A 23836-nucleotide genomic window follows, 5' to 3' on the forward strand; every position below is an offset into this window, starting at 1 on the left:
CGTCGGAAGCAATGTCAAAGTTATATATGAAAGAAGTTGTTGCAAGGCATGGAGTGCCGGTTTCTATTGTTTCGGATCGAGACACCCGATTTACATCGCGATATTGGAGAAAGTTTCAAGAGGAAATGGGTACTAAGTTACATGTAAGTACCGCGTTTCACCCGCAAACGGATGGTCAAAGTGAGCGGACTATACAAACTCTCGAGGATATGTTAAGAGCATGTGTTATCGATTTTGGTGGTAGTTGGGATGCTCATTTACCATTAGTTGAATTTTCATACAACAATAGTTATCACTCTACAATTGGAATGGCACCATATGAGATGTTGTATGGAAAGAGGTGTAGAACCCCGATTTGTTGGGGCGAAGTAGGTCAACGGGAATTAGGAAGCACGGAAATAGTACAACAAACCACCGAGATGATTGACCAAATTCGTGAAAGAATAAAGGCGGCACAAGATCGACAAAAGTCTTATGTAGATAAAAGGAGAAAACCGATAGAATTTCAAGTAGGTGATAAAGTGATGCTAAAAGTTTCTCCATGGAAAGGCATCATTCGTTTTAGAAAGAGGGGAAAATTGGGTCCAAGGTTCGTGGGACCATTTGAGATAGTGGCGAAAGTTGGGAAGGTAGCCTACCGTTTGGCTCTACCCGATGAATTGAGTAATATACATGACACGTTTCACGTGTCACAATTGAGGAAATGTTTGGCGGATGAATCAACCTATGTTCCTTTGAATGAAATTGAGGTCGATAATAAGTTAAGGTATGCGGAAAAGCCGATAAAAATTATGGATCAAAAGGTTAAGCACTTGAGGAATAAGTCGGTAATATTATTGAAGGTATTATGGCAATTTAGAAAAGGTTCCGAGTGTACATGGGAACCCGAAGAATGGCTCTTGAAGTATTATCCGTCGTTGCATCAAGAATGGTTCGCGAGGACGCGAACGATCCAAGAGGGGGAGAGTTGTAACATCCCAAATATTTAAGGTATTATTTTATGTAAATTTTTTTTATTGCTAAGAAATTAAATGGTAAAGGTTATTTTATGTTAAATGGATAAAAGTTAAGTTTATTGGTTAAGTTAAGAAGGACTAATAGTGCAAAGTTAGAATTAAGGACCTCCTTAACTATAGATGTGATGGGGAGGGTAGAAAGTGTAAATAAGCCAAAGTTATTTTAAATAAAAGAAATCAAATGCTGGAAATCTAGTTTTATTCACAAAAAAAAATAATACAGAAAGCCTCCTGTATATGTGTGTGTGTCGATTTTAGAGGGAGAAGAAGAAGGAAACCATAAATTGATAAAAGTGTGTTCATGCAAGCTCAAATTGGTGAAATTTAAGATATTCTAAGCACACTAGCAAGCCTTAATTCTTCTTATTTCTCTTCTTGTGCACAAATTAGGGTTCTTAAACTCTAAAAGTCAAGGTATGGATTTTGTGTCCAAGTATTGCTTATATGGTGTGTTTATGATGAGTTTTATGCTTAAATAGTTGCTAGTTGTTGAATTGTGCACAATTGTTTGAGTTAGAATGTAATTGTTATTGATTTTGGAAGAGGAATTATGTATAGACTTGCATGATGGATTTTTGTTATGAATATGGTGAATTTGGTGATGTTCTAGTTAAGTTTCTAGTCATGCACACCAAGTGTTTGTTAAAATGTCTCAAAGAGATAATTATGTGTTCTAGCTAGAAATTGTGATGAAGGATGTTCATGTATGAACTTTTGTTATAGTTGTAAGTTATAGAAATTGATAATTTGATAATTTAATGGTGTTAGTAATGAAATTGGATTACTATGCACATTTGATGATTAATGAAAGGATTAAAGAAAAAGTTGCATGATAGAGCTAAAAGGGATGAGTTAGTAATGTACATGATTAAAATGTGATGTTGAATTGGTAACATTGTCATCTTAGGAAAAATGAGATTTTAAGGCTACTTGTATGCTTGTTGTGATTAGGGGGTTAAATGTGTGTGTAAGTATGAAAAGATGTAATGATTCAAGAAAGTTGTGTTTTTGATTGAGTTATGTGATTAATGGGATTAGCTCATGTATAGGTGCTAATCAAGGAAAAGAGATTTCAAGTGATCAAGGAAATTCAATTAAGCAAGGTGAGTTCATAGGGGGTAATATGGGCGGGTCAAGAGTGGCTTAGTGTTCTCGGATTGCATCCGTGCAAGAGAGAAACGACTAAGTGCACTAGTTATGTAGCTTAGATAGAACTATTGGGTTAACCTAATAGTTGTATCTATGGTTGATGTTTAGCTTAGGCAAGGTTATTACATTGCTAGTAATCTTGCCTATGGTTTGTGTTAGCTTAGACACATTAAGTGTCTATGTATGAGATGATGATAGCTTAGGCATATTTAGTATGTCTATGGTTAGCTTAGGCATGATTACTAGGTTCGGCCTAGTAAGTCATGTCTATGGTATGAATGAATTGGATCCGAATGTATGCAAGCAACCAATGGGTTGAAGGATAAGTGTTATGATTTGTGCCCAAATGTTTTGTGCTTTGTGTTTTATTACTTTCCTATAACTCACTAAGTGTAAAAACTTACCCCCATGATGTTTTATGTTTTAGGTACTAAAGTCCATCGTGAAGGTAAGGAACCCATGTGAAGCACTTGAGGAGCATTGGCACTATAGTAAGTGGTATTGCAAGTCTTTCTTAAAATCTAGCTCTACGATTACCGCTTACCAACGCCGAACGTTTTGTATGTGTCATTGATGTCGTCGTTTAACTTTTGGGACCAAATGTGAATTTGAAAGTAAAAACATGTTTTTGTAGTTTATTTGGTCATTGTAATGTCTGATGATGAATTGAAAGTGGTTTATGAGATTGGGTTATTGAAGTGTTCATGATTTGTGGTTTAGATAAAATGTTGCAGGTCAGGCCCTGGGCCCGTTATATGTCGCGCCGCGGCAAGAGGCTCCGCGCCGCGGCAATGGCCTAGTATTGGTAACAGTAACTGAGTTAAGAAGTGCAATTTTTCCTGTTATGTACCGCGCCGCGACAAGGCAAGCCGCGCCGCGGCGATTGCCCTGTCTGGGCAGTAACTTAGTTTTTCAAAAAAAAAAAAAAAAATAATTTACTCGTTCTAAGGCGTTAAATTTAAATGGGTTTTGTTTTTAAGAAAAAGGAAACAGGAATGAAACGGGTTAAATAGTTTTGACATATGAATTAAAACAGAAATGAAATAGCAGAGCTATGGTTCAAGGTGTTTAGAATAAGCAAGGGGTCTTGGGTTCGAGCCCGGGCATTGTCATTATTATTTTTAAGGCTTATTTCATAAGGTAGCCATTCTTATTATACTTTTTATTATTATTATTATTATTATTATTATTATTATTATTATTATTATTATTATTATTATTATTATTATTATTATTATCATAGTTATTATTATTATTGGTATTATTATTATCATTATTATTAATTTCATTAACATGATTTTTATATAATTTTAATTACATTATTATCATTATTATTATCATTAATATTATCATTATTACAGTATTAGTATTGCTACAAGCAAAATGGCTATTATTATCAAAATTATTATTTTCATTATCATTATTAATATTATTATTATTAATGTACTAAATAAATATTACATATATATAATAAAAATATATTTACTACATATAACATAACTATATTAATACTTTTAGAATAAATATTAATAAATGTAATTAATTAGGTTATTAATAAAACATATAATCTATTAATGTAACCATTATATCACTAATAGTAAATAAATTTGTTCGATTATGAATTATACGTGTTAATATATATATAATTGATATAGGTTCGTGAATCCGAGGCCAGCCCTGCATTGTTCAGTTCGGTCGTATTCATATTTTTATTACAAAATATCGTATAGTGAGTTCATTTGATTCCCTTTTACTCTTTACATTTTTGGGACTGAGAATACATGCGCTGATTTTATAACTGCTTTATTAAATGTTTTTGAAATATATTTTGAACTGCGAATACATGAAATGCTTTTATAAATGTTTGACGAGATAGACACAAGCAAAACATTTCTCGAATGAATTATTATGCAGACAGAAGTTCTGCGGATTATTATTGAATTATGTGGACATGATAATTGCCACCATTGAATTATGTAGACATGATAATTGCCACCATTGAATTATGTGAACATGATAATTGCCACCATTGAATTATGTGGACATGATAATTGCCACCAATTGATGTGAATGTTATGTATCGAGAGAATGATTTTTATACACAGGTTATGTGTATTATATTTTGTACACGAGATATGTGTACGGTTTATTAAGCATTTTGAAAAAATGATTTCGTACACGAGATATGTGTACTGTATTTAAAAGAATTCGCATGTACATTACAGGTGAGTATAGGATTCGGGTCCATTTGTACCATGCCATATTTAAATCTTGTGGTCTATCAAAATCACTGAATTTTATTGTTTACAATAAACCTATGAACTCACCAACCTTTTGGTTGACACTTTTAAAACATGTTTATTCTCAGGTCTGAAAGAAGTCTTCCGCTGTGCATTTGCTCATTTTAAAGATATTACATGGAGTCGTTCATGGCATATAGAGTTCAGTACCTCGCAATAGAACCATATGTTGAAGACTTCGTCCAGATAGACTAGGACGGGTCTCTACATAACTCATGCCCTTTATCATAACGGATGATATAAGAGACAACTTTTAAAGACCAGTATGCTAGTCTTACTTTTATTTTCAAATTTACAATTTTTCTTACATAAAGTAAAATGAAAATATAAGTCATGTTAGTCTCCTAATATGAAAAATCCTTGTATTTCACATAATCTTGTATCTCAACCACGAATGAATTATCTATCTTGTAAGTGTCATCTTCAATTATTCATTTCTTCGATTAAACATAATATAGTTTTCATATTTAATTTTCTCCAGTTTTCTCAACAGATATTAAAAGTTAGTCAATGAGAATTAATTAAATCTTGTAGCAAGGGGATGATATTCACAATTCATTGTTTTATGAATTCAAAAAATGTAAGAAAAGAATATAGTTTATGGGTGCAAGTTGATTGAGTGAATGATATTTGTTGTGAATGGATGAGGATCGAGGGATATGGGTCATTTAAAGACAACAAAGGCCAGGTTAGATTCCATGTTTAGACAGATGGTGGGTGGATTCTTGTTGGAGCATGATTCGGGCAACTTTCCAAAAAAGAATACCTTACAAACTGCTGACCGAATTTTTATTTTTGTTATAGACACCTATAAAATATATAGAAAAGAATGTACACAGAGAGTGAGGTAGCCGAAGTAGCTACCCACATTGGACACTGAAGTTACAAAAACAAGAAACCCGAGGAATAACTACACGATACTAAACCCATTACATTTCACCCCGGATCAAAACTAGCTCCAAGTGCACATGACGATGTCGGACTAGTAAGCCAATGATGCCAAGACATAGAGGAGTTTCTCGAACGGTTTTTAATCCACTCAAATGATTTCACTTGTATCTCACTTATGATCTTCGATGTAGCCCATCCGTCCTTTTTAAAAACCTTTAGATTTCTACTTTTCCAAATCAAATAACACGTAACCCACACATATAAAATAAAATAAGGAGGATGATATGTACACAACCAAATTGCTTTGAATGTTGTACTGTACAACATAGTAAAACATATTTGGTTGTGTACATATAAAAAATGGTTGTGTACATATCAATTCTCATAAAATAAATAAAATATAAAATACAATAATATAATACTCCGTATAATATAATACATATATACGTAGTAATATATATACACATACATATATATACTAGTGACTAGTGAGTACATACTAGAGCAATTTTGGGTCGTTTAATTTTTTGCAAATTGTCGTTTCGTTTGATAAGTCGTCGTCTGACTACTTGATAGGGTCAGATAAAGGGTCTACCAAACTAATCAAAAATTATTGTGTTAATCATTAATTAATTTAAATTATATATTGAAAATTGGAAATCTAACCCCGAAATTATAAGTTCTTAGTATTAAGATGAATTTGTAACTAATAAATTATGGAGATTTTTGGTCGTTGAACGTGTTATTGGTTGTCATTTAAACAACACCATTTAGTTTTGTGTTTTTTTCTTCAACTGATTTTCTTTACCATTATAATATATTCATTTCATTATTTTTTTAATTTCATTTAATAAATTGTACATATTTTCGATACACGTATTGTAATTCTAAATTACCAAATAAATGTTAAATGGATACCTAAAAGTCATGTATTTTTGCAAACGATTTTTCGCAGCAATGCACGAGTAATCTTTACTATTTAGACAATATTTACATTATGGAGCGAAATAATTTTTTACGCAAACACTCGCGGACTATTTCTCCACTCATGATGCATAAATATATAAACAAATAAATAAATAAATAAAATATTTATATTATTTATAATTTTATTATTATTATTACTCTTATTATTATTATTCGTATTAGTATTACTAAAAGTTTCAATAATAATAATAGTAATAACTAGAAAAAATCCGACCGCGCGTTGCTGCGGTTGTATTCGACGCGCGGTCCAATTTGGATATACGATGTCCGTTTCGCGTATAGTTAGTCGTGTTGTATATGTATATATATGTATGTAATATAACCCGAAATATTTATTTTTTTAACGATGTCCGTTTCGCGTATAGTTAGTCGCGTTGTGTTCGTAAAATTATTTCGAGTTGAACGGTGGTCTCGGAAAAAATTAACTCGCACCGAGCGTGAATATAGGGCCCGTTATTTAGTGTTTTTTTAACGATGTCCGTTTTGCATATAGTTAGTCCCGTTGGGTTCGTGAGATTTTTTCGAGTTGAACGGTGGCCTCGGAAAAATTTAACTCGCACCGAACGAGAAGATAGGACCCGTTATAAATTCGGGTGGAGTAAGGTTTTTTTATTTTAATTAAATTATAAATTTACATTTTTTACCCCTGAAAAAGTGTAAAGTTGAGGGGTTGTTGTGTAATTTGTGCGAAATTTGGAGGACCATTTGTAGTGTGAACGCAAACTCGGTAAAACTGAAACGACCAAATTTGGCGACCAAATTTGGGAGGAGGTTTAGTATATAAGTATAATATAATATAATAATATAATATAATAGTAATAATAATAATAATAATAATAATAATAATAATAATAATAATAATAATAATAATAATAAACGCGGTTTCAGTCCTCCTTTAGCGGGTATTTTCACTGGTATCTGGATATGTAACGGCTCGACCTTTTCGTTAAAGGCTGGCACAAGTATTGGCGTCGACATCAACAACACTCGCGATGAGGTCCCATGACGGGTCCCAATTTTACAGATGTTGATGACGATGTCGGCTAGTTGGAGTTGACTTCGTTTGTTGTTTATTACGGTCTTCATGTTAGATTGTTTGTTAGTCTGGTTTATTTCCATGAATTCAGTTTGTTTGTCACATTGATAATTGCCTTTCGGCGAACTTCGGGTTTTGTTAGCTTTTCTTAAGATTCTGAAATTAGGTTTTTGATTTATGCTTTCCAACCATATCCACGTTTTTATCTTGTTTTACTTCTTTCTTTCTATGAAAAAGATTTGTTATAAAAGTTTTTATTTTTTCGCTAAAAGAAATAATAATAACATAACATAATAACAATAACAATAATAATAACCATAAATAATTTCATACCGACACCAAAAGTAATTTTTAATTCTTAAGTATTTTGACTTCATATGTGACGCCAAGCACACCCATCCACCCCAGTTGCCCACCCCAACTTGGTTTCCTTATTTTATTTTTCTTTTTTAATTTAACAAGTAAACTCGAGAAAATACTCGTCACGCAACTCATATAAACCCGACCCGAGAACCCGTAGACTCACCGCCATAAAAATTACCCGATTTTCTTTCTATATAAACATCCTCAACCCTTATTTATTTTCTCCTCATAAAAACTACAAATCTTGCTTCATTCGAGTTTCTTTCGGAAGGAGCCTGCGATTATCGGTATGTTTTGATCTAATTTCTTCGTACTTATTTTATGAAATTAAATAAATTAAAATCATTTATTTTCCCTAAATTGATTTTGCTTCCTGTTTAATTCAACTAATCGAAGACTATTTAACGAACGAATTCGTGTCGTAGTTACTGATCTATTCAATATTCGTTGATTCTGATGATCAATTTCATTGACGGTGATTAAATTTTGTTTGTGTTATGATTATATATAAACAGGGACTCTTTTCTTTTTAATTTGTTGTAATCAGTTATTGATTTTACCGAGTAATTCGATCATGTTAAAAGCTAATTGACCAATTATAGAACTCAATTATCGTTGATTTGTTCTTTAGTAGGTTATACATGCGTGAATTTTTTTACCCTAATGTGAAAACCCTAACTTTCAAGTAGTTTGATATCCGTGTCTGATGCTATAGCTGATCCTAATACATATTAAATATTAAAATTATCTCTGAATTGATAACAAAGCTTTATACTTTACTGTTGTTTGAAACTATTCATGTTTGAAAATTTGATCTTCATATTGGCCATGGTAAAAATTGTTTCTTTAACCTTGATTTTTCTATTCTGATTTTAATTACTTGTTTCTGATACTGATGTATGGCGTTTATATTGTAAACAGAAACTAATTTTATTCCAAGAAAGTTCATGGTTGATATAGAAGTTCATATTCCATCTGCTTTCGATCCATTTACTGACGTTGATCAAGATTCTGGTGGTGGTGGTGCTGGGGTTAAAGAGTATGTTCATATTCGTATACAACAAAGGAATGGTCGAAAAAGCTTGACAACAGTTCAAGGTCTTCGAAAGGAGCTGAGTTACGAAAAGATTTTAAAAGATTTGAAGAAAGAGTTTTGTTGCAATGGTACTGTTGTACAAGACAAAGAACTAGGGAAAGTAATCCAGCTTCAAGGTGATCAACGCAAAAACGTTTCTGCGTTTTTGACCAAAGCTGCGATTGTCAAGAAGGATCAGATCAAGATTCATGGTTTTTAAAACTATAGTTCTTTGATTTGCATAATCTGTTTGTGTTACTTATTGATGCCTATTACTATTTCTTGAATTTCTGTTGATGTTTACCGTGTTTTCTTAGTTATGGATGATATATGTAATTGGATGATGCTTGCCAGTTTGGCTGATCATTTTGAAATAAAAGTTCTTGGTGTGTTAATTATATTTTTCTTCCTATCTGATTTGTTTGGTTACATATTAAAAATCAATTTCTTTTTTTTCCCTCTTTTTTGGCAAAACATAGTCGTATGTTGAAAGACCAAAAACAAATTACAGGGCACGGTCTATAAACCTGCCCAAATCAAATACAACCAGAAAACTGCAAAAAATTTACTAGGCACAGAGTATATAAACCTGCACAAATCAAATACAAGCAGAAAACTGCAAACAAATTACAAGGCACGGTGTATAAACCTGCCCAAATCAAATACAAGCAGAAAACTGCAACACCATATCAAACACAGTTAATAACAGTAATTTACTGTATAACAGAGCTTGGCTCTTTTGATAACATTGTGTTCTATATATTTAAGGTATCATTTCCCATACGATGAAGCGATTTGGCGTTTGAAACTGATCATAGAGGTGGATAAATTAATAACATAACTAATAAACAAAATTTGTCTTATTAGTTATGAATAGGACTATTTATTTTTTCACATTTCACAAAACCCCTTAACTTTTATTAAAATACAAATTGAACCCCTAAACTTTTATTAGTTATGAATAGGACTATTTATTTTTTCACATTTCACAAAACTAACTCCTTGACTTTTATTAAAATACAAATCGAACCCCTTACTTTATACTTATATAACTTTTATTAAAATACAAATCGAACCCTTTACTTTATACCTATATTCTAAATTATTATTTATTCCATCACTAACACCAAAAATACTGAATAATAACACCAACTACGCTTTACCGACTTATACATTGCGCTGAAACAGTAGGACCCACATAGGCCACTATTGTGCTAATTTCTTTTTTTCCCAACGATAAAAGAAGCAACTTTCGTAAAAGGAACAACCCTTCAATGCTACTAAAAGATGTCGAAAAACATTTTTTTTTACAAAATAGATCAACTAACTTTAAAAAAAAAAAAAACACACGAACGCTAAAAGAAGCAAATTTCTCAAAAGAAACAACCCTTCAATGTTAGATGTCGAAAAAAAAAATTCTTTTTTATAAAATAGATCAAGACTTTTTTTTAACTGACATTCAAAACGAGGGCTCCGCAACTAGTTTATACCATAATCTAAAAAACTGATCATCCAGGTAAATATATAATGCGGGAAAAAGAACGATTGTATTCATTCAAGCAAACAATGTACATGTGATTTTTAGGATCGATACAAATACAATTAAACATTATACAGGTGAAAATTTACAGTAGTTCTACAAGAAAGATAGCAAGCTCAAACCTAGTAACTGAACCCGACCCGATTGACAAAGTGCCTGGACCCGTATTGGATCTGGTTCGTGGATCTGCTAAAGCAATTGATTCGTTTTAGAAATTGGTATTAAAACAGCTTTGGTCCCTGTGTTCCACTTCTCATCATTGTGCAGAATTCTTCATAGTTTATCTTCCCATCCTGCAAATGTGTTTTCATTTAGAACCCAAAAAAAAAAAAAAAAAAATAACAAAAAACAGAGGATATACCTGAATTTATATGCAAATGTGTTTTCATATAGAGAAGGATAAACTTACGTTATCGGTGTCGACTTCATCTATAATCTCCTTAATGGTAGCTTCATCACCCATTCCATATTCTTTCATTGCTGATTCTAGTTCATCTCTTGTAATATACCTGAATTTAGAGCACAAATAAGTTAACAAAAATCATTATTGCAACAGGATTAGCGTCGCCAAATCGATCCATATAGTGTCCTACATCGTTCGATTCTACATTTTAATTGTTATCGAATGGTAAATATGATTGGAGCAATTATTAGTTAGAAAATTATAATGAAATAATATCATATAGATGTGTACTCGCTGCCATCTGTATCAAAATGCTGAAATGCTTTGTACAAATCTTCTTCGCGTTCTAGTTTGTGTTGATGCATTGTTGCTGTAATGAACTCGATGTAGTCAATCGACCCGTTTCCATCTACATCCGCCTGCAACATAAAACCTTTAGATTCTTGAAAACTCGTGTTCAAATTTCGATGTTTTAAAAGTGTTTCAATACAGAATCTTACAGCGTCCATGAGTTGTCTAACTTCAGCTTCTGTTAGTTTTGACCCGAGTCTAGCCAATCCGGTTTTAAGCTCCTCGTACGTGATCGTACCACTTTTATCAGTGTCCATATTCATAAACATCGATTTTAGCCCTTGGATTTCTTCTTTTGATAGATTCTCAGCAATAACCTGCATCGACACAAAATGGTAATTTTACCCAGTTCATTCAAATAGATTATCAAACAGCTTATTTTCATTGAGTCAGTCAGATTATATTATGAACCATTCGGCGCTAGATTATTCAGTTTTATCAAACGCAACCTTAATAAGCTAAGATGAATTCAGGTCAACAGATACAAATTAGTTATGTTGTAAAAAAAAACCTTGAGAGCAAGTTTCTTGAGTTTGTTCATAGCCCGGAATTGTTTCATCCTAGACAGGACTGCACTATCGATTGGCTTATCTGATGCTTCTCCATCTTCTCTAATCCATGGATGCTCTGTACACGTTTAACAAAAAATATGCAATTAATTACAATTAATTAAATATAAAGAGTGAAAATTTATGAAATAATAATTGAGATGGAAGCATACCAAGAACTTGAGCAGATGTTATACGCCTCTTTGGGTCAAGTGTTAGCATTCTTTCGACAAGGTGCTTGGCGCTAGCCGAAATTGATGGCCAAGGGTCGCTTTCAAAGTCAATTTCTCCTTTTAAAATCTCATCGAATATTCCCTTCTCCGTCTCTGCAGTTTGGTATCCGTTTTCAGTCGTAATCAAATTAATTAGAGGTGGCAATTTCAACTTGTTTACTTATTAATGAGTTGATTTGGGTTGTGTTTTTGACTCAAACAGGTTTGATTAGCCCAAAGTCAATTACTAATGTATAAAACCTCCTAAACAGTGTTTTAATATTCTAAGGACATAATGTGGTTATGAGTCAACCCAATTCAACCCGATCTGTACAAAAATGATCCAAACTACTGCGAATCTAGTTGACTTGTAACTTACCGGCCCAAAATGGAGGCACACCACTGAGTAAGATATACAGCATAACACCTGCACTCCATATATCTATTTCCTTCCCGTATTTACGTTTCAACACTTCTGGAGCAACGTAATACGCACTGCCAACAATATCCCTATACGATTTTCCTGAAGTAGTTTGGTTCAAAATTCCAAAAACATTAGCATGACGCACGACTATCTAAATCTAAGAATTTTACCCTTTTCAAAAAAGATTTTTTTTTTTTTTTTTTTTATATAAACTTCCATTTGATACATTCGTAGCCAAAATCTGGACAGTGTTTCATTACCCAACCTAATACATAAGTAATGACTGATAAGCGAAGAACGAAAACAAACTAGCAAAATCTGAAATGTTGCAGTGTCGAAAAGTTCATATGCTAAATACTAATTTTAGATCAACTAATAAGCATGTACTAAAGCATAAAGTATTGCATGATTAAAGGGTTATTCTACTAGAATTCTACTTCATGATCCATGGATAAACACAAATTTAAATCTTTAATCAGGTACTAAACTATACATTCTTGCAGACCTGCAGGATCAACAGGTTCAATTCTAAAAATTCTACTTAAAATTCCATGGATTTGACCATTTATTTTAGCAATCAATATTTGCATCATTAAATAAATCTATTCTACTTAAATATCCATATCGATACTAACAAAAAAACATAACAATTATAATCAAAAATTGTCAATACCTTCTTGAATGAAGACTGATAACCCAAAATCAGTTGCTTTCAATAATGCATTATCACTCTCATCTGAAAGCAAGAAATTTTCCGGCTTTAAATCGCGGTGCATCACACCCATAAAATGACACACATGAACCACATTAACAATTGATCTACAAATTGAAGCTGCAGCCCTTTCACTATAATGACCTTTTGAAATGATCTTATCAAAAAGTTCACCACCTTCACAAACTTCCATAACTAAATGCACTGAAAGTTTATCTTCATAAGCACCTTTAAATTCAACAATATTAGCTTGACCACTTAAATGTTGCATAATTTGTATCTCTCTTCTCATATCCTCTTTATCACCTTTTGTAATCAATTTCTTTTTAGATATTGATTTACAAGCATACTTTTGACCAGTTGATTTTTCTGTACATAAATATGTAACACCAAATTGGCCTCTGCCTAATTCTTTTCCCATTGTGTAGTGATCTTTAACATCTTCAAGTGTTTTACCTAAAATTGTATCTGATTTAGTAGCTCTTTTTGGGCTTGCTGGAGGTGGCTGTGCTCTGCCCGGAAATAGAGCTGCCGGAGCCGGAGATTTGGTGTACACAATGTTTGGCTCACCGGATCTTTGGTTATAAGGAACACCCAATTCAGTTCTTGAAGAATTCTTGTTTTTGCTTATGCAAACACCCATTTTTGATTGATTTACAGGTACCCAGATGGAAAAGTTCGGAAATTTTATTAAGAAATTAGAACCCAGATCGAAAGTAAGGATTTTTATGAGGTTGAAATCGAAAAAAAGATGAAGTATTTAAGGAAATGGAGTGGAAAGAACGTGGGTAGCTTACAGTTGATGGCTTGAAAGCTTTGAATTAAATATTAAATAAATGATACAGTTTGTGTGTGAGAATTAATCACAATTCACAACGCGTTTGTCTACTGTTTTGGATCAGTTTGACTTGTAGTTTTACAGATGATTTTTCAAAAAAAGTTTGTTAAAGAATTGTGTGTAGGTGAAACAGAAACAGTTGTCCCACTATGACATGAAAAATACTCACCTGGCTATCATTTTACCATTGTATATATATTGTTATAATTCAGTAGGCTTATAACTACCTTTAGTGGTTCTTGACTGTAGAAGGTATATAGAGATAGAGATACTGTAAAACTGAGAAAACAAAGGTTGAACAAAAGGTATGAGTAATTGGTTTTTTATTTATAAAAAAATGTACAATGAGAGTTTGGTGGCATTTGGAATCTAGAGAGAGAGTGTTTTTGTTAACCAAAAAAATACATACCATAAACTCTAACTCAACACACATATTTATACTCAAAAAAATATACTATGCAATATCTATAATAATAATAAAATTATCATCCAAATATTACTTTTATAACACTCCCCCTTGGATGATAATTTTATTAGTGAATAACTAGTACTGCCTCGTTAAAAACCTTGCTAAAGAAAACCCTTTGGGATAAAACTTTAGCTAAGGGAAAAAGAGTGCAGCATAGAGTTGACTCCCCCTCAAGTAGGCAACGCCTGAGTTGTTACATCTTCTGAACATGCCTCATGCCAATATTATGAACGTGTGTTCTGAAAATAGCAGTTAGCAGTGCTTTGGTATAAAGATCAGCAGAGTTGTTGATTGAACGTATCTCATTTTAATCTGGTTGTCTTTTACGATATCTTGAGTATATGAGAAAAATCTGAGGTTTTCATCTGAAACTGTATCATCTAAATCTTTTATGTACAAGTTTGGCCCTCGTGATTTGTCTACAGTCTCCTTCATGGTTTGTTCAAATCGTTGTTTCAGTTCCTATTCCCTTTCAGTCTTTTTCTGAGCCTTACCAATATACCATTCTTTTCCATCAAACTTATGACCGTTAAGACCGTTTATAGCTTTAGCGCCTCGTCAGCATTTATGTTTTGTTCTGTCATTTTTGATACTCTTCTTTCATTTGTATTATGTAAGCTGTATTATCTTCATAGATAGTTGTTACGCTTTTATAGCGTTCTAGTCCACAAGAATCAATAATGATTTGTATCATTGATCTTAACTAAAATCATTCCCGAGTAGCTTCATGTAATGCAATCACTTCGGCATGATTTGATGATGTTGCAACAAGTGTTTGTTTTGAGAATGTCATGATATTGCGGTGCCTCCATTTAGGAATACATATCCAGTTTGAGATTTAGCTTTATGTAGATCGGATAAATAATCTGCATCTGTATAACCAAACAAATCTTGTTTCGAGTTGTTAGAATAAAATAATTATAAATCAGTAGTTCCCCGAAGGTATCAAACTATTTGTTTGATCCCATTCCAATGTCTTTTGGTAGGGGCTGAGCTGAACCTTGTCAACAAATTAATTGCAAAAGAAATGTCAGATCTTGTATAATCTATAAGATACATAAGAACCTCAATTGCACTAAAATATAGAACTTCCGATCTGTTAAAATTTTCATGATCTTCGCAGGGATGAAATAGATCAGTGTCAATATTGAGTGATCTAACAACAATGAGTTTGTCTTTAAAAAAAAATGTTTTAAAATCTTTTCGGTATAAGCTGTTTGATGTACAAGTAAACCATTAGACATATGCTCAATTTGCAATTCAAGGTAATACTTGGTTTTTTCAAGATCTTTCATTTCAAAATAATTCTTTAGAAGTTGAATGATTTCATAGATCTCTTTATTTGTTCATATGATGTTAAGAACATTGACATAAACAACTACGATCTCATATCCGAACATTGTTTTTATAAAACATACGTGCAAAATAAGTTTATATTTATACCCTTTTTTTTATCAAGTAGTCATTTAATCGGTTATACCACATACGTCCCGTTTGTATAAACCCACTTAGAAATCTTTGTGATTTAATGGAATATATTCCCTTGGGTTTTACATTAGATGCTTATGATACCTTAACCCTTTAGGTATATTCATATATATCACTATTAAGTGATCCATACAGATAAGTAGTAACAACATTCATGAGATGCATTTAAATAACTACCAGGTTGATTAAGTATCTAATAAGTAATTGTATCCATTACAGGAGGATAATTTTTCCTCCTAATTCATTTCTGGTCTTTGTGGGAAATATTGAGTTACAAGTCTAGTTTTGCCTTGTAACTTCATTTGCACATTTCTTTTCGGATAAAAATTCATTTGTATCCCATACGTTTCACATCTTTAAAAGTGATAACGATTGATCCGAAAACTTTTCTTTTATCGAGCGATTCTAATTCAGCTCTTATTGCTCCTTTCCATTGAGCTCAATCATGTCCATTTTGTATATTCAATGACAGATTTTAGTTCCAGATCATCATCTTTATTCATGATGTCATTGTAACATTATATGAAAATATCTCATAGAGATTTTAGTTTCATTTCGGTTCCATAATATTGCATAATTTATCGCAATTTTAGTATTTACATTTATCAATATCCTCTGCAGAAGGAATATTGATTTGTGATTCTTCTTGAACACTTTCTCTTACCTCATTATCAGCTGATTTTCTTTTTCGAGGATTTTTATCTTCGGAACCAATTGATCTTCCACGTTTGATGCGTGGCAAAGACTCAACAGTGACATTATTGCCAGCTTTTGGAATTTCAGTTCGAGCTGGAGCATTTATCGCTGGTATATATGATTTAGTCACTTTTTTATATCTGTAAATGCATAAAGTAATTAATTTGCAAGTTCTTGCATATGCATTATTTTTGAACTTTCGTTTCACATTCTTTTGTGCGAGTTCAATATACCTTAATTGATGTTCACATCATGAAGCATCATTTTATTTTTTATTTTTATTTCTCCCCCTAATCTAGGGAACAATGTTTTATTAAAATGACAATCAGCAAAACGTGCTGTAAAAACATCACCCATCATGGGTTCAATATATCTTATGATTGAAGATGTTTTATATCCAAAATATATTATCATCTTTCTTTGAAGAACCATTTTATTGTGTTGTGGTGATACAATTGGAACATACACTGCACAACCAATGTTTTAAGGTAGAAAATATTTGGCTCTTGGCCAAAATCAAGTATTAAGTGAAAATATTTAAGACTTCCACATGGTATAATGCGAATTAATGTCGCAGCATGTAAATTTACATGTCCACATATAAATATTGAGAGATTTGTACTCATTATCAATTGCCTAGTTATTAGCTGTAAGCGTTTATCTATTGATTCAGCTAAACCAATTTTGTGTATGCACATGAGCAACTGGATGTTCAACAACAATCCCTGTAGATATATAATGATCATTAAATGCTTGAGATGTTAACTCACCAACATTATCAAGTCTCATCCTTTTAATGGTGTAATCAGAATAATGTGTTCTCAATTTAATAATTTGTGCAAGAAACTTTGCAAATGCCATATTACGGCTTGATAACATACAAATATGAGACCATCCGCTAGATGCGTCTATTAGAACCATGAAATATCAAAATGGTTCACATGATGGATGAATTGGTTCATATATCTTACCTTGAATTCTTTCAAGAAACATTTGTGATTCTTTTTCACAATATACTTTTCATTAATCACCATATGTGCTTTCCATTAATCACCATATGTGTTTTTTTTTTTTTTTTTTATAAATCACCATATGTGTTTTTTTATCATATATCATTTTCACCATATACGCTTTTAATCATATGCGCTGCGTTTTTCACCATATGCGCTTTTAATCATATGCGATTTTCATCATATGCGTTGTGCTTTTCATCATATTCGCTTTTTATCATATGCGCTTATCATATGCGATGCGCTTTTTATCATATGCGCTTTTTTATGTGAATAGTAAATTAATTAATTACGTTTTACTATTCATATGAATTAATTTAGATTTACTATTTTGTTAATTGAGTAATATATATATACATCATATACTTGTGACTCCGAAGGCTCAAATGAATTTGACCATATAGTTATACGTTGTACCTTGCACATTAATTTTCAGTAGAAGCTTTAGATGCACTTTTTTTTTAATCACCAAATACCACAAACACTTTGTTTGCGTTTGTTCATAGTCATCAATGAAAACCATTTTCTTTAATTTTATTTTATACAATAAAATTAACGCATCATTATTCTTTTCAAAAACAATAATCTATTGTTATTGTTCACTTGTGCCATGTTTAACAACAAAAGTCAACAACCTCTGTCTTGTTTGTTGTGGCAACCAAAAACAACCTTTGCTTTTGTTACCGAGAATCCAAGACCAAAAAAAACAATTAATTTTTAATTAATCTTTTATCAAAACCATAAATGATTTTATTGATCTACGTTGATATGGCCATAAAGAATTGACGGCTGACCTACTTTTGTAAGTGTATTTCGGCTATCATCCCGAAAACGCACAACGACCTTTTTTTTTATGAACTATTTGTTTCATATCTAGCTTAGGCAATTATTGTGAACATTTGGTCCCTATAAGAGCATTTATTTTTTAGACTTTTAGTTGATTTGTACTTGTCACAATTAGGGATAGCACCCGCGGGTCGTGGATGCGGATCCATTGGATCCATCACCCGTACCCGCGGATTTTTTTTAAAAGACATCCAATTGAACCCTTGTTCGTTGAAACAATTTGACTATATTTTTACTCCCCATTATTAAACGGGTCATTTTGATGCACACTCTTACAAAAATAATTTGTTTTTTAAGTTTTATTATTCAACCTCCTTTTTTCAACGGTCACGTTTTTAACAAAACATTTGACAAGTTTGGAAAAAAGTTTTTTATTGATTATCATCAAAAGTTTTCTATTGTCACTCTACTGGATGGAATTATGGCATACAACCAAAATTGCAACCCAACACTACATAAGAACAAAAAGGTTGTTTTTAATTAACATATGTATATGTGTTAAACTCGGAAAAATAATAACTTATTTTAGAAAATTAACATAAGACATGTTGAAATATTTTTGTCACATTTAGCTCATCAAGTCTAATACTTATCATTGATAGATTTTATCACGTCTAGGAGATGTTTACTTTTTTCTTGTATTAAGTCCTACTTTCATTTATCTTTGTTTGGAAAAAAGTTTTTTTTTTTACTTTGCTTTCACCCTTTCTGTAAAACTCATTTAAACACTTTCTTTGTTTTTTTTTTTTTTTTTTTTTTTTAAAAAAAAACTTCCTTTTTTTTACGTTACCCGTAAATTATAAATATATAAAAAAACTTTTTGTTTAATTTTTTTTTTCTAGTTTTTAAAAGGCCACTTGACCAATTTTTTAATTCTTTCACAACACCTGATATCGTGATCGTGAGCTTTCACCAAAGCAAGAGATATTTTTGATAAACTAAACACGGACTCGTGTTTGAAATTGTCGGCCACAAAAAAATTCATTTGATAAAAGTATATATATTTTTTTTTAGTTATAGAAGGAGACCACTTCATTTTCAATACTTCATTTTTGACAAAAAAACTATTCTATTTTACCATCCCTTTTTTTTCTTACTTTAACTTTTAAGATATACTTTTAATAAAAATACAAACTACTTTTTCTTATTTTAACTTTTAAGATTTACTTTTAATAAAAATACAAACTACTTTTTGTATTTTAACTTTTAAGATTTACTTTTAATAAAAGTACAAACTACTTTTTCTTATTTTAACTTTTAAGATTTACTTTTAATAAAAATACAAACTATTTTTTTATTTTAACTTTTAAAATTATAAATTTAAGAATAAACATTAGTATACATGAAATAAATAATGATTAATTGCATAAGTAATCATAAATGTTAGATAACATATAAAGACCCCGTCGTATTCGTATTGATCGGAATTAATCTCGACCCATGGTACCGTGTTGTCAAATGACGTGTTGCGTACATAAAGTACCGTGTTGTCAAATGACGTGTTGCGTACAATCATGAGGTCTTATTAACATAAATATAAATGTTAGTGAAGTTAATAAGAGTTAGATTACAGAAAATATAATTCAGGTGGTATAACCGACCCTATATAACTTAAATAACATAAATATAAATGTTAGTGAAGTTAGTAAAAGTTAGATTACAGAAATATAATTCAGGTGGTATAACCGACCATATATAACTTAAATAACATAAATATAAATGTTAGTGAAGTTAGTAAAAGTTAGATTACAGAAATATAATTCAGGTGGTATAACCGACCATATATAACTTAAATAACATAAATATAAATGTTAGTAGTCCAAAATTTGATATATTCGAGTCTGAAAATTATTAATAATTTCATACCTTGATTAGTGATTCGTGATCGTTTGAGATATCTTTTAATTACACTAAGCTTTTCGTGCTGATAACGTGTTATAATTCAGTAGGCTTATAACTACCTTTAGTGGTTCTTGACTGTAGAAGGTATATAGAGATAGAGATACTGTAAAACTGAGAAAACAAAGGTTGAACAAAAGGTATGAGTAATTGGTTTTTTATTTATAGAAAAATGTACAATGAGAGTTTGGTGGCATTTGGAATCTAGAGAGAGAGTGTTTTTGTTAACCAAAAAAATACATACCATAAACTCTAACTCAACACACATATTTATACTCAAAAAAATATACTATGCAATATCTATAATAATAATAAAATTATCATCCAAATATTACTTTTATAACATATATATATATATTTGAGCAAAAGTGAATTACTAAATAGTAGCTCACTTCTATGCTTAAAGGAGTTGTACGTTTCGCTTAAATCGTCGTACCCACTACCACATTTTACTAATAAATGTTAAACACCTCAAACTTCAAGGGCTAAAGTGAAACTTACATATTTCTAAATAAAAAAACTTAAAAAAACTCACCTAAATCTTCAACGGACCACATCTTCTCGCTCGCTACGTGTTAATTTTTTTTCGAAATCACGATTCAACTCGAAATAATTTTACGAATACAACGCAACTACCTATACGCATAAATGGACGCTTTAAAAAAACGCTAAATATCCCGGGTTATTATTCATACACATTGTTTTTTTTAATATTATGTTTTCCCTTAGTGTCCGTTCTGGCCTTCCGCTGCGAAGCGCCGGGGCTCATTTACTATTGTATATATATACATTTGAGCAAAAGTGGGTTACTATGGATGAATAGTAGCTCACTTCTATGCTTAGAGGAGTTGTACGTTTCGCTTAAATCGTCGTACCCACTAGCACATTTTACTAACAAATGTCAAACACCTCAAACTCCAAGGGCTAAAGTGAAACTTACATTTTTTAAATAAAAAAACTAAAAAAAACTCACCTAAATCTTCAACGGACCACATCTTCTCGCTCGCTACGTGTTAAATTTTTCCGAAATCACGGTTCAACTCGAAATATTTTACGAATATAACGCAACTACCTATACGCATAAATGGACGCTTTTCAAAAAACGCTAAATATCTCGGGTTATTATTCATACACATTGTTTTTTTAATATTATGTTTTTCCTTAGTGTTCGTTCTGACATTCCGCTGCGAAGCGTGGGGGCTCATTTACTAGTTTAATACATTATTATCTTATTGACACGTTTTTAGAAACGAAATAATTAACTTTTACAAATTTTAACTGATAAAATAATTTTCATGGTACTCGTACATAAAATCGGGTTTCGATATGAAAAAATAATGTGCCGTAGTAATTGTTTACTCCGTACAAGTTACAACTAGTGTTTAGTCTAAACGGCGCAAAGAAAATGTTTGTTAAATTCGATACAAAAATGAGTAAAAAAAAATAGCATCAAGAGATCCATAATTCCATATCGAAGAGTGTAAAAAAAACCCAATGTCTATTAAATTTAATAGACAAAAATGAGTAAAAAATAGCCTGAAACAAATCGAAGTGGGTAAAAATTCAAGATCTTCCTAAATTTTTTATTTTTTACAAAAGATGAAATTGTTGAGGTCAACCGGATGCTACTATTTCAGTTGATGTTTAAGTTTTAGCATATGGTTCAATTCAGTTTCCAACTAGCTTGTCTCTTCGTCAATTTGATAAATAATTTTGTTTTTCTTCACTAATATAATCCAAGGAAATTTATGAGGAAAACAAAAGGAAGGTTGAGTTTTAAGATATATACATATACATATACATATATTTTTCAAAGTTAATATATCTTTTTATGCATTATTTTATGTGGCCGTTATTCATAGACCTTATCAGCCTTTTATTATAAAAAGACAATAATTTAATTATAGATTTAATATAAAAGATATCTACAATCAATGATATCTTCAACTAATCTCACTGTTAAAATGTTGACAACATATTACTTTTTCTTGTAAAGTACTGTATATTTATGACATTTATAATCGAATAATGAATTAATGATCATTGGAGTAATATAACCCATGAAATTTTAGAACCCGTATTCAACCCGTCCCAAAAGAACACTCTCCTCACATTCTCAAGAATTTTTATCACACAAGGCGAACCACAAAAGAAATAACGGCCACATAAAATAATGCACAAAAGGATATATTAAAGATTGCATAGAATATTAACTAGTAGTTGTCATATTCAATTATATCTCTTAAGTTATAAAGAGGGTATAACTGGACCTTCAAGCGATTTTTATGGTTATTTTAAGTAAAAGAGCGTAACAACTTCTTTTGGGTCAAAATATGAAGGTTTTGAGGCAAAAATATGAAGGTTTTGAGACAAAATGTGAAGGTTTTTTTAGTATAATATGAAGGTTTTGGGATAAAATATTGAGTTTTTGAGGTAAAATGTGGAGACTTTGAGGCAAAAGACTAAATCCACTTTTACATTAAAAATTGCAAATCGACTGGGAACAGGTGCCCCCTCTGCCCTCAAATATTTCCGCCCTGCAAATAACATATACATAATTTAATGAACGCTTTTAATTGGTTTTGGGAACGTTGTGAGATATCTAGGGGTTGCAATGCTTCATTCATCACTCTTATTCCTAAGAAAAATGATCCTACGTGTCTTCGGGATTATAGACCCATAAGCTTAATAGGTAGCTATTATAAGATCATATCGAAATCCTCTCTAACCGACTTCGGTGTGTAATCAATAAGCTCATTGGGATTGAACAGAGCGCGTTTGTCAAAGGTAGATCTATCTTGGATAGTACTCTTATTGCCTAACAAACTTGTTGATGATGCTAGAAAAAGAAAATCCAAATGTTTCATATTTAAAGCAGACTTCGAGAAAGCCTTTGATACTGTTCGATGGAGATTTCTACTTGATGTCGTGAGTAGTATGGGGTTTGGTGTCAGGTGGAGAAATTGGATGGAGGCATGTTTCCGATCAGCGTATATTTCAGTATTAGTCAACGGTTCCCCAACCAAGGAGTTTAATATCCAAAGAGGTGTTCGTCAAGGTGATCCGCTCTCCCCGTATCTCTTTATCATTGCTAGTGAGGGTCTTAATGTACTGGCCAATATTGCAGCTCGTGACAGATTAATCAGGGGTGTCGAGATTGGTGTAAACAAAGTTTGTGCTTCTCATCTTCAATTCGCGGACGATACAATCTTTTTCGGTGAGTGGAGTAAATCAAATGTCAAAAATGTTCATAAAACCCTTGGTTGTTTTGAAAAGCTTCTGGACTAAAAATCAGTCTAAATAAAAGCTACTTATACGGGGTGGGGGTTCCACATTCTGAAATTATTAACATTTCTTCGAAAGTTGGATGTGGTGTTAGCAACGTCCCGTTCACATATCTAGGCTTGCCCATTGATCAAAAAATGCACAAAAAAGAATCGTGGAATGTTGTGATTGATAAATTTACCAAAAGGTTATCGGAGTGGAAGGCGTGAGCTATGTCGTTTGGGGGTCGTCTAACACTCATCAAATCGGTTCTAAGTAGTTTACCTCTATATTACTTCTCTTTGTTTCGTGCGCCCGC

General features: G+C 31.7%; 3 protein-coding genes across 3 annotated transcripts; 2 read left to right on the forward strand and 1 right to left on the reverse strand.

Annotated features, from left to right (window-relative positions):
* The first annotated feature begins 7902 nt into the window (after nucleotides 1-7902).
* LOC139857362 (protein translation factor SUI1 homolog 2) lies at nucleotides 7903-9227 on the forward strand. Its single transcript, XM_071846105.1, has 2 exons — nucleotides 7903-8029; nucleotides 8664-9227. The coding sequence occupies exon 2, from the start codon at nucleotides 8690-8692 to the stop codon at nucleotides 9035-9037; it is 348 nt and encodes a 115-aa protein (XP_071702206.1). The 5' UTR covers nucleotides 7903-8029; nucleotides 8664-8689; the 3' UTR covers nucleotides 9038-9227.
* Nucleotides 9228-10483: 1256 nt separating this feature from the next.
* On the reverse strand, nucleotides 10484-13937 carry LOC139858891 (calcium-dependent protein kinase 33-like). The gene is made up of 7 exons (XM_071847731.1): nucleotides 12969-13937; nucleotides 12251-12394; nucleotides 11833-11985; nucleotides 11623-11738; nucleotides 11052-11428; nucleotides 10767-10866; nucleotides 10484-10650 (listed from the first exon to the last, which is right to left on the reverse strand). Exons 1-7 carry the CDS (start codon nucleotides 13648-13650, stop codon nucleotides 10579-10581), a joined length of 1644 nt encoding a protein of 547 aa, XP_071703832.1. The 5' UTR covers nucleotides 13651-13937; the 3' UTR covers nucleotides 10484-10578.
* A 9253-nt stretch (nucleotides 13938-23190) lies between these two features.
* On the forward strand, nucleotides 23191-23541 carry LOC139858916 (uncharacterized mitochondrial protein AtMg01250-like). Its single transcript, XM_071847753.1, has one exon. It carries the CDS (start codon nucleotides 23191-23193, stop codon nucleotides 23539-23541), a length of 351 nt encoding a protein of 116 aa, XP_071703854.1.
* The last annotated feature ends 295 nt before the right edge of the window (nucleotides 23542-23836 follow it).

Source organism: Rutidosis leptorrhynchoides, chromosome 7 (genome assembly GCF_046630445.1).
Source record: "Rutidosis leptorrhynchoides isolate AG116_Rl617_1_P2 chromosome 7, CSIRO_AGI_Rlap_v1, whole genome shotgun sequence".
NCBI classification, from domain to species: Eukaryota; Viridiplantae; Streptophyta; class Magnoliopsida; order Asterales; family Asteraceae; genus Rutidosis; species Rutidosis leptorrhynchoides.